The 11,879-nt window shown below is 41.8% G+C and overlaps 1 protein-coding gene across 1 annotated transcript; it reads right to left on the bottom strand.

Annotated features, from left to right (window-relative positions):
• Nucleotides 1–407: 407 nt before the first annotated feature.
• Nucleotides 408–11,585, bottom strand: grna (granulin a). The gene is made up of 14 exons (XM_071467395.1): nucleotides 11,301–11,585; nucleotides 10,528–10,668; nucleotides 9,613–9,750; nucleotides 9,366–9,494; nucleotides 8,795–8,876; nucleotides 7,289–7,395; nucleotides 6,928–7,081; nucleotides 6,627–6,758; nucleotides 5,357–5,454; nucleotides 5,021–5,257; nucleotides 4,461–4,772; nucleotides 2,813–3,049; nucleotides 2,405–2,662; nucleotides 408–1,503 (listed from the first exon to the last, which is right to left on the bottom strand). The coding sequence occupies exons 2-14, from the start codon at nucleotides 10,666–10,668 to the stop codon at nucleotides 1,360–1,362; spliced, it is 2,169 nt and encodes a 722-aa protein (XP_071323496.1). The 5' UTR covers nucleotides 11,301–11,585; the 3' UTR covers nucleotides 408–1,359.
• Between the last annotated feature and the right edge of the window lie 294 nt (nucleotides 11,586–11,879).

Consider the following 11,879-nt stretch of genomic DNA (forward strand, 5'->3'; position numbering starts at 1 on the left):
GTTTTGTGTCTGTATTTTTGTGTCTTTTAATTGAGCTTTTAAACAAGAGAAATTGACCTCTGACCTGTCAGGCCCCTGGGCCTGTGCTCTGTAGGTCTGTTCAGTAATCCATCCACGTTTATACCTTTCTATTTTTTTTAAATTACCAAACAGCTAAAATGATTCCACACAGTTACACAGGTTCTGTTACCATTATTACTAGTTCACATCTCTATGTGGAATTTGCACTGGTTCTGCTCAAGGTTTCTTCCTCTTAATAGAAGTTTTTCCCACCACTGTGGTCAAGTACTTGCTCATGAGTCTCTGTAAATAATATTATAAGGAGTGCACTCTAGACCAGCTCTATGAAACATGCCCTGAGAAACTTATGACTGGGGCTATATTAATAAAGACGACTTGACATGACACACGATTTTACATTTAATACATTTCTTTTTGATGTGACAAAGGACTAGACAAGTTTATATTCATGCAATAAATAATGAGTTAATTATGAAGCTTATTGTAAAACATATAGATGGATTCTACTATAATACTCCTAAGAATGATTTGACGAGTTGTAATGTTGTAACATCATATCTTGTTTATTGGTTTTATGGAAAATGTAGAGACCTCTCTGCTCCTCAGGAGGTTTTAAGCTGCACCAATCAATTTAGATCTTCATGTCTGCATCATAGTGAGTGCTGAAAGTCAAATTCACACAAAATTAAAAGACGTTTGATTTGATACCAGGAGGATGAGACACTAATTACAGATGCCACAAAATGATCTCTCAGATAAACCAAGTGTTGCAGATTTATGAATGTGTGAAAATGTCCGTCCGAACAGAAAACAACACGACTGCAGCCAGAACTGTTCCCTCATCACAAGGTGGAACCAAACAGCAGTTCATATTTCTAGCTTTCAAGATCATAAAAGGTGCAACGTTAAATTATGTCCCAACCTGTGACCGATTATTGATGGAGGAGTGCAGTTTGCGACTGTAGCTTAAGCAGAAAACACAATAACAGAACAGAGACTGGGATCAGTGAATAATTCATATTTCTTGTGGAGTGTTTCACTTATGGTTGAGTAGAGTTTCAAGTAGCAAACTGTGAACTCGGAATAACAAGGATCCATCTGGTTTTTAAAATGAGTTTTACAGTATAAGTCAGACGTGAAACAGATGCTTGTAGATAGAAACTTGCAACTATAATACCACAGAACTTCACGACCCGGAGTGCAATTCACTTTCCCCCTCACCATTTAACCGCTGACCTCAGAGAACAAAGCATTTCAAAACTATCATAAAATCCCTTTACATTATTTTCCATTAGTGCATTGCATGCAGAATTAAAAGACAGTGCCGGGGCGATGTTTTCAAAGGATCAGAGCTCTCTTTTTGTTGGCGAGGAACTCGTGCCAGTTGTACCAGTGAAGCCTGGTGTTCTGGGTGCAGGAGCCACCTTCAGTGCAGGTGTAGCCGGTGGGACAGCAGTGCTCCATGTCGCTGCAGCACACCGCCTACAGAGAGGAGAGAGGGAGGGGGGAGGGAGGAGCACAACGCTGTCAGCTGCTGGTGGAAGAAACAATCCAGAGCTTCAGTTAAGTATAAGCTGCGATATGATGATATAAACATACTCTGTTACAAGTAGAAATTGACTTTTAATTTTCTGTTTAAATGCTATTTAAAGTATCAATTTTATGTTTTATATTTCATAGTTATATTATTTCACTACTATTATTGTGATGCATTATTGTTTAAGCAGCGTTTTACTGTTGTAGTTGGTCGACGTAGAGCAAATTCTGACTGTGTAGTGTTGAGGATCATATCTTTATTAGCTGGTGTTTTACATGTCGTATCTGCCTCTACAAATGAAGTAGTAACTACAAAGTACAACCTTGAAATGTAGTACCTCAAAACTGTACTTGTGCACAATATGTGTACCTCCACCACTGTCATCAGCAGACAGACACATGTACATAACATCTTCCTCTTCCTTTACTGTGTCTTAGTTTGTCTTCGTATTTGTCTTTATTTCATTATAGATGATTCTTTGCTTTTATGAAAAAAACAGTGTGTTTAAGGTTGCAACTTATAATTATTTTCATTGCAGATTAATCTGCAGATTATTTTCTTGATGAAGCAATAGTCACTTGATCTATAAAACATTGGAAAACTATGAAAAATGCCCATCCCAATGTCCAAGAGAGCAGAGTGACATCATTACATGTCTTTTTGTCTCTGATAAAAAGTCCAAAAGCCCAAAATATTCAATTTGATACAATGTAAGACCAAGAAAAGCAGCAGATTTTCACATCTGAGAAGCTGGAACCATCAAATATTTGCAATTTTCATTAGATATTTTCCTGAATGTCTTCATTAGTATTAGCTCTGCTTGACAGTTGTTACTGTAAATCATACATTAGGAGACGGACAGCAGCCCCATGTGGTGGCGGACGTCTTGCAGCAGGTCTGTCCATCTTTGCAGCTGGTCTGCTCGTCACACTTGACGTCGCTGTGGCTTAAGGGCTTGGGCGGGGGTTTGTACTCGGGCAGATACACCGGTGTCAGCGGGATGGTCTCCAGCTGCAGCATGATGACCTTCTGACACGACCGGGAGATGATGTCACAGGTGTAGCCCTGTGGGCAGCAGTGCAGCTTATCTTGGCAGCACACAGCCTGCAGACACAGCACGCAGAAGGTGAGTGTAAATGACGGCCCTCATTTTACATAAGCAAAACCGGACAATGCTCATTTATACTGATAGTGACTTTTATATTTTCATGTCAAAGTAGCTGCCCTTCTTCCACTAATACACTCAGTGCTCACATCTTGCAGTGGGCAGCAGCCCCACTGGCCCGTGAAGAGCTGGCAGCAGGTGGTGTGTTCTGGACACTGATTCAGACCGTCGCACTGCACAAAGCTGGGATCAGTCTGAACGCTGGTGATGGCTGGAAGCTTGGTGTACCATGGGATCACCACTTCTCCTTTGACGCAAGAGGTCTGCTGCTCATTGCACAAGTAGTGGGTGGGGCAGCAGTGGCTCCCATCAGCACAACACACCGCCTAGAGAGAAGTGAGAGAGGAAGTGCTACTTTCACATCATAGATCTTGTTTTCCAGTTCTTCTTTTATCTGCAGTTAAAAGAATAAACTTGGACATGAAAAACACGAGTGCAGGAACAAAACTCCACGAGTGCATCTCTAACATTTAGAACAACCACAGTGACTGTAGATGACAGACTTAATAGATGCACTGTCAACCACGTGGGCTGCACTTAGAAGGCGATGCAGTACAAGTTCTGTGCAAAGTAAATGCCAGAACTGGATGTACAGAAACAATCTAAAGGTGTTGGTCTAAACTAGTCTGGTCTAGAGTTATTTTGACTGTGCTGCCAGTTCTTGATTTTGGGCTCCTTACAAAAAAAACAGCTGAATAGAAGCACAAGTGGCACAAAACAAACTGGTGAGAGTCTTCAGGCTTGAGCAGAGCAGTCATGTTGGCAGGTGTCGGTTCTTGCAACTTAACTTTCTCGTCAGATTCACCTAAACATGGTTTTCAGGATAATGCATGGAAGAGCTTCCAGATACAGCTTCCAGCATTTTACATTACATTAGTCACAATACCAGAGTCAGCACAGCAAATTCAAATCTTTATAGATTTGAATTTGAATCAAGACCTGGGTGGGTGAAAGATATTTTCTGTAATCTGAGGCCCTGCAGCTGAATAAATTGCCCACTGTAATTAAGTCAAACTTTCAACTTAAAGTCAGAGGCAAAAAAATGATGTTACAACTGTTGTCTTCCATTTAGTTGACTGTGTGTTCTTTAGATTCAGTTCTCTACGGTTGGTGCTTATTTTGTAATATTTCCTAATGGACTCCTGTCTCCATCTTGTAGAAAGGTTGATGGACTCTGATAACACCAGGGACAATGATGGAAATGAGTAAAGGACTGCACCGTTTCATCTCTGACAAAATCTGATATCGGATGATGGCACCAAAGAAAACGTAACATTTCACATTGCAAAATAAGGATAATGTTGATGGCACTGACAAACCAATGCCCTCCAGTTATTTCTAGTACTGTCTCCTACTGCTGAACATTTGCGAGTAGGTTTGTAGTGTGGGTAGGTAATCCCACACAGAGAGCACTGGCGTGTCTAACAACACGCACCAGACTTCATGGAAAAAAAATTCAAATTCACAGCAAAAGATCCAGATCTGCCCAAAACTTTAATGGGGTCTTCTCTGGCTCAGGCCTCATCCCTCCACCAAGTTCAGTGAAAATCGGTTCAGTGCTATTTGTGTAATCCTGCTGACAAACAAACAAACAAACTGACACAGGTGAAAACAGAACATCATGCTGTCACCTTTAACTCTGGCAACTTTGTAATTAAAGTTTTAGGCCCTTTACATGCTGCTCGATTTCAGAATAAGAGTCACTGGAGGTCAGAGATATAAAAATGAAGGACTCACCTCTGGCAGCGGGCAACAGCCCCACTTTTTAGGTAAGTCCATGAAGCAGCAGGTGGTGCCCTGAGGGCAGCTGGTGTGGGGGTCACACTGAATCTCGCCCTCTTCTTGTTTATTCTCCTCCTCCTCCTCCGCCTCTGTGCTTGACACCTGAATTTGGGTAGTAGTGGCCACCGTGGTGGGAGCCGGCGTGGCGAACGCAGGAACCTTCTGTGTCATCGGCGTTGAGCCTGAGGTGCCCTGACAGCTGAGGGTGGCCAGGTCACAGGTGGTGCCAGTAGGACAGCAGTGTTCATGGTCGTCGCAGCAGACCGCCTTTTATACAAAGTGACAACAATACTCTCAGTGCCAAACATTAAGTGACAGTTGGACGCTCCTCAGTTTGAGAGCCGCTGGTTTAGTAGGTGTTTCAAGGAGAAAATCATTAGAAAGACACATAATTCACATTTCTGACAGCTGAATAAACAGAAGAACTGTGCATTAAGTTAAATAGAGTTTGGTGATTCTTCTACAAACTTGCTTTAAAAAGTCGTTGTAAATCATCAGTGTGCATGTGTGTTTACCTGAGGTAGAGGACAGCAGGCCCAGCTGCCATCTTTGGTTTTACAGCACGTGTTGTCATCTGGACAGCTGGTGCTGGGGTCACATGTAACGTTCCCCACCTGGGCGCTCTCTCTGCGGACTGTGGGCATCTTCTTGAACCAGGGCACAGAGCATTTGTCATCATCACAGGTCTGGGCAGCCAGGTTGCACTTCTTACCCTTTGGGCAGCAGTGTAAAAAATCTTCACAACAAACAGCCTGGAGATGAAACGATGAAAGAGACAGAAAGTCATCAATGCGTCTGTGGCACCTTTCACACCAAAGGTTTATACATCTAAATAGGGACTATAGTTGTACCTCTGGTAGAGGACAGCAGGCCCAGCCACCGTCTTTGGTTTTACAGCATGTGGTGCCATCTTCACAGGATGTTGTATCATCGCAGGGGACTTCATTACCTGGAAAAATGCCGATAGTCACATTGGGGGAAAAATCCATTGCTCATTTGAAATCTGCCTTCATGCTCAGTCAAAGCAAATGAACAATATAAATCTCACTCAGGTGAAGGTGTGAAGGTAGCAAGAAACGCAGGGAAAAGGAGCAAGTGTGGATGTGAATGATGCAGGATATAAAGGACGAGGCTGGTGATTTTCTATAGTTTTCTCATTGTCAACAAGTCTCATGAAAAGACCAAAACAAAGAGGAAGGTATCCTCCTAACAAAAAGCATCATCTGTGTATCCAAAACTGTTGCACTGCATGATATGTTGCTTCATTATGAAAAGTAGAAGTAGCTTATTTATAATAAACACCAGTAACTGTCAAGTGTAGTTCCACTCGTTGCTGTTTTCATAGAGTATTTGTTTACAGTAATCAAAATATTTTAAACATTGCCAGCAGCCTTATCCTTTAAAATGTTTTAAAAACTCAGCTTTTCTAACACATGACTTTATGGGGGAAGAAAATGCACTCAGGATAATCACAGTGTTTTCAGGTGGAAAACATAAATGTAAACATAAGTTTTCTTTGTCTACAGGAAAACTCCACAGAGCACCTTTAATCTAATATTGAATGTTAAGCTGCCCAGCATTGTAGCATGTAGACACAGGAAGAAATCCAACCTGGACCAACTTTTAAAAGTTGTTTTTTTCAGCCTGATACTGATGCTTTTAAAAAACTGTTTTAAACCTTTTGCATCAAATTAGCAAAATAAAAGCATTACCGAGACAAAAACAGATGCTAAGCAGTCAGTGGGAATGGTACAATACTACTACCATACACACTGAATGCTGGAAGAGAGCTACTCTACCTAATTTTAGCCTTGATAGATCCTCTCCAAGGCATATATTGTTTCTTGTCATGGCAGGAAATGCTATAACTTAACACACTGACATTTAGCCAGTAAACCATGCACTCACGGACACACCTACATTTATGGAACACAGCCAGTATTAATGTTATTAAACCAAAATATCTGTTGGTGAATTTGCACCTTACACAGTCACAAACCTTTGCGGTGGATGAAAACGTACACATCTGGTCTCGTCATGTACACAGTATGATGCATCTGTGAAGCTGTTCTACTTTATGTTCCAGGTGCTGGATAATTTGATGCATGATAAAATCCTCACCTCCAGGGCCCTTAGTGACAGATGACACAGTTACTTCCTCCTCTGAAGGGGGAATTGTATTCGCTGTGGTGGCTTCTGGGGATTTTTCTGTAACACCATCATTGGGTGCCTCTGCAGTCACTTGTTCACCTTCTGAAAGTGGAAACCGGCGAGATGCATGAACACACACACACACACACACACACACACACACACACACACACACACACACACACACACACACACAGATTTAGACAATGAACAATTAGAATGAGGAAGTAAGTTTTTTTTTTTTTCTCTCAGCAACATGAAGAAATCTGACCTTTCTTGTTCTCCCACTCTGCTCTTATCCTGGCGGGGAGTTTGGCCCACATTGGCATCTCTTTTTTGGTGGATAAGGAAATGCATTTGGAGTGTTCCACGTCACAGGTGCTCTCTTCAGGGCAGCAGTGCAGCTTGTCCTCGCAGCAGACGGCCTGTGGAAACAATTAGGACACACATGGAGTATCGTCTTCGAACCACACAGGATAACACGCCGTAAAGTCACGATAACTGGATGTCAGGACAGGACATGCAAATCCATCACTTGACTTTTTATTCATTCATGACATCACCCATGCTATGGAGGAACAATAGCATTTTACAGCTGCCACAATGGCCACAATGGAAAGATCATTTTGTACCTTTGGCAAGGGGCAGCATCCCCACTTGCCCTCTGGGGTTTCACAGCAGGTGGTTTGATCTGGACACTCCGACACTCCATCACTGCACAGAACTGCAGTAACAAGGTCTGCAACAACACAACAGGACCATCATAACGTTTTAATAAGTTTAGGGACCTGGAGATAAAAGTAAACCCCTTAGAAACACATGGCAACAGAAAAACGTATGAGTTGCATATAAGCTGCTTTTGTTTTGACTCTGAGAACAGTCAGCAGACCTGTCCCAGATCACCGGAGAGGTCTGGACAGTTCATACAGTTCTTTAAAGTCAGTTCTCAGGAAGCCAGTGCAGCAGTTTGAGAACTGAACTGATGTTGTCCACTTTCTGGTCTAAGTGAGGACTCTCACTTGCTTCATGACTATTTCTATCTGTCTTCTGACCTGTGTGATAGTTTCACTGACAGCAACGAAAAACAGGGTTTCTGAGCAACTTCATCACTGAGATGTGTACACAGGCTTAGGACAGAAAACGACTCCTAATGACCTTATGCAACAAACAAATTGCAAAGGTAATGAAAGTATGTCAAGAATGAAACCTGCCTGTTGGCTCAGACAGTAGAATTAGCTGCTAGCGCCAGTGATCTGCATTTTATGAAGCCTGTGGATGGTTTTACACTGAAACTCCAGTTTTAAGGTCTGTGTAGTTAAGGACTGTGTGTTTAAGGCTGTTAATTAATAATTCAGAGGCTCTGTGCTTAACATGGGTTTAGAGTTTCACTTTGGGAATCTGTGAGAGCTGATAGAGGAGCCTCTTTTTATGATCCTGTGTGGCTGATCAATAATACTAATTACATCATGTATTGACACAGTTTATCAGGAGTGAAGCTCTGCTGTTTACGCTGCAGCCATCTTTAAAATCAGTTTATGCATTAACATAGCACATCTGGCACATGTGTCAGCTACATGATGAGGACAGAGCAGGATTTTTACAAATGCTTATACACATTAGAGTTAATTAGCTTTTTACACTAACATTATGCTTTTAGCTTTGATTCATGCTGTTTGTCAAATTTCTTTCTACCTGTGGACATAACTTGGCATTTAGGGAATGCTGGGTGACAGGTAACAGGTGTCTATCAAAGGTGTTTTCACCCTCAAGCACTAATGTCTTGGGTTTCCAGAAAGCTGCTGTTTTTCTAAGTAGTGAAAATGTCCGTACAGAAGCTATGATCACATTGTGAAAACCTGTTTCCTACCACAAAGCTGTGTGCACATCCTTGAAACCTGTCTATTCTTAAAGTCATAGTCTGGATGTGGATGTTTAAATTCAAGTCTTTTCACACCTAGTTACTGATTTGTTTAATGCACTTCCTCAGGCTTGTATGGGACCACAGTAACCTGGTACACTCAGATGTGTAATTACCAACTAACAATAAGTAGTCAGGACTCACACCGATATGAGTCTGTGCCAGAAAGTTGTGGAGTCTGTCTAGTAATGTGTTGTGGTAGTGAGTAGAAGAGTTTCACCTTTTCTGATGCAGGAGCGGCAGTCTGCACTGCACTGGTGGCCCTCTGGACAGCAGTGTTTGCCATCGGGGCAGGGGACTCCCTGTCAGAGGTCAGGAAAGAACAATTCACTTATCAGATACACTACAAACTGAACTGAATGACATCTGGACTCCCTCCTAAAATCAGTTTTACTCTATGGTTAATAAATTAATAGTTTTACAGAGATTTGGGGTTTCAAACTCCAAAACTCTGCCTGTTCCTGTCTCTGCACTGCACTGTATATTGCTGCTGTAAATCAATGGTTTACCAGTGGACTCCATCATGGACTTGATTTTCCAGTTTTGGTTACTATTTCCTGTTTTTACTTCTGTTTTTTCACTGAACTTTTATTTTCTGTTTCTCCACTTCATCACTTGAAACCTTTATGGAACAATTTTGAAAGAAAACCCTAAAAAAAAACAAACATTTATCAGCACAGGTTTTGTGATTGTTGTTGTTTTTTCCCCTCACACTTGTGCTGAGGTATCAACATTATTAAAAATGAACATGCTACAGGATGCATGTTTCGTGTTGGACAAGGTTTGATTACCTGAGCTAGGGGACAGCACCCAAACTTTGTCAAGGCCTTCAGACAGGAGAACTCAGGCGGGCATCGTGACTGATCAGGACAGATGTTGTCATCGTCCTCCCCCATGTACGCCTTGATCATCCTGAAGGACTGCAGCAGCAGGGAGGGCAAGAGGGACAATCTTACTGCAGGTACTCACCTTAAATACGTCAAACTGTGACTTTCATCAGCCTTCATTATGAAAGCAATGACTGTCTGTTCATCTTACTTTGGAGAGTCTGGGCTGAGCAGCAGAAGCTCTTTCTGTCCAGGGGATGGACACAGTGGCGTTCACACAGCTGGACGAGGCTGTATCGCAGACTGTGTCCGCAGGACAGCAGTGCATGTGATCTGAGCAGCACTCAGCCTGTGGGGACAGCAGTAGTAGAAACACTTTGACTACCAAAGTTTTAAAACTGCTATCAGCTTTTATGTGGCTTGCAAAGTAGTAAAACAGCACTGACGATGAATAGTACCAGTGTATAGCTCTAATTATTTTAATTTTAGAGTAAAACCGAAAGGTTATCTCATGTGTACATTTAACTATGTGATGTACAAAGGGCCAAAGACACTACTGAAGCCGAAGTACTCTGACGATGCAATCTCTTTAAGAGGTTAACATAGCTGGGAGAAACGAGGGTTTAAAGTTTTCAGGCTGCTAGCTAGTTGGTTTGGTTTCATTATGAATGCAAATTTAATGTGCCATTTTCTTTGATATTAGACATTTCCATGGCTTTACAATAAATATATATGGCTAAATAAAGGTCAACAAGTCAAATTGCTGGCCTTCACTAAATTTGGACTAAATATTGTTAAAGCATTTTGACTTTGTAGGGTGTGTCAGTGAACAGAAAGAGAACTGTGCAAAAATGATGCCCAAAGGACGCTCATCACTAAAAACACAGCATCTTTACTTGGGAATATTTCTGCCAAAAGAGTAAATGTTAATATGTATATGAGATATAATATATACTATATAAGATGCAGTGATCTTTTGCAATAGGAAACTTTACACACTCCATTTTGCTTCAGTCACAAATGTAATTACTCAATCCAAAATAAAAGAGGAACTCAAGTTTAAGTACTTGACAGAAGTTTATCTGCTCAAATTATAGTGCAGAACGCACAGGTGTCACATGTCTACCTGATCAAAAGGGCAGCACTCATAACCGTTCTCTGGGTCGTTGCAGCAGGTTTGACCTTCTTCACACCTGCCTCCATCTGGACACTCTTCCGCAGCGACCAGGGCCAGGAGAGCCCAGCAGACCACAACCCACTTCTGCATCTGCACACACACACAAACACACACACACACACACAGAGAGAGAGAGAGAGAGAGGGTGTATAAAGGAAGGGAAAGTTTAAAATGTGCATGTGGAATCCCCCTCTTCACTCATTACTAGTTTTGCATTCATTTCTGCAGAAACTCATGTGACAGAGAGTATAATAATATAATAAACACGCTCTGATATCTGCACATGTCCAAACTGGTTTTTCCAGGTCTGTAAAAACAAACCCATTGTTTTAATCATTCACACGAAATGAGACATACAAGTCAAAACTCCGGGACTCTTAGACTCTCATGTATTCCCTGAGCTCTAAGATGTTGGATATTTATTCCTTCTTTTGTCTTTATGTGGTAATAATCGAGCAAGCAATTGAGCATGAACCCACTTTCAGTTTCGATAACATGAATACAAGGAAACGCGTTTAGTCTAAATAAATCTCGGCTGGTCGGAATAAACTGTGGACATTTTACAAAAGATGATTATTGTCTGCAACGCATGAAGATTAAAGCTGTTTTCATCCAAACAATCAAAAACGTAAAGTAGTTGTTGAAATGCGTGAGAATCCCTGTGTTTGCTCACAGATCCTCTTCAGTGTTCAATCAGATCCTCCGGTTTGTTTTACTCTTACCTTTGTCAAAGACCCGAGCGCTGTTGTGTTGAGGCAGGTGCTCCACAAGTGTCTCACCACAAACTAACACCAATGATATAGACGGGCATCGCGTTAAACACGCCCCCAAAGAGAGAGAGAGAGAGAGAGAGAGAGAGAGAGAGAGATGTTCCCGGTGTCCCTGAACACCTCGCAGCGTCTCTGTTGGTCTCTTCTATTAAATTTGATTTATTTTAAGCAGAATGACTGATAAAGTTTAGTGGAACTCCTTCACTTTGGCTTCGTTGTAAGGTTGCAAACGGTTGCAAACGGTTGCAACAGACTTGTTTACATGCAACAGCTGCAGTGCGCCACGGCGATGCTGAGGCTGAAGTCAGACTCAGGTTCGTAGGGGAGGGTTAAGGGAAACTCAAGGGAAGCTGTAATGACTGTGAACGGGAGTTAAACCTCCTGGTTGAAGCTCAGCGCTGTTTGAAACCCACTCACACGGTTTCTTATTTGTACAACGATGTGAAAACATGCACAGAAAAAAAAAGCACTTCACAGTTTTTCTTCCCATCTAGCACCTCACACCAGGTCTTGATCTAAAACAGCTGTATT

This window comes from Trachinotus anak, unplaced genomic scaffold (assembly GCF_046630095.1).
Source record: "Trachinotus anak isolate AG129_WGS33_773 ecotype Australia unplaced genomic scaffold, CSIRO_AGI_Tana_v1 ptg000003l, whole genome shotgun sequence".
Classification (NCBI taxonomy): domain Eukaryota; kingdom Metazoa; phylum Chordata; class Actinopteri; order Carangiformes; family Carangidae; genus Trachinotus; species Trachinotus anak.

Bases quoted from the DNA above. Each gene is read 5' to 3' on its own strand.
- grna (XM_071467395.1), bottom strand. From the start codon at position 10,668: ATGCAGAAGTGGGTTGTGGTCTGCTGGGCTCTCCTGGCCCTGGTCGCT. The intron at 9,751-10,527 runs GTAGACATGTGA...CTGTCCCCACAG, and splicing joins AGTGCTGCCCTTTTGATCAG to GCTGAGTGCTGCTCAGATCA. The intron at 5,258-5,356 runs GTACAACTATAG...TTTCATCTCCAG, and splicing joins CCTGCTGTCCTCTACCAGAG to GCTGTTTGTTGTGAAGATTT.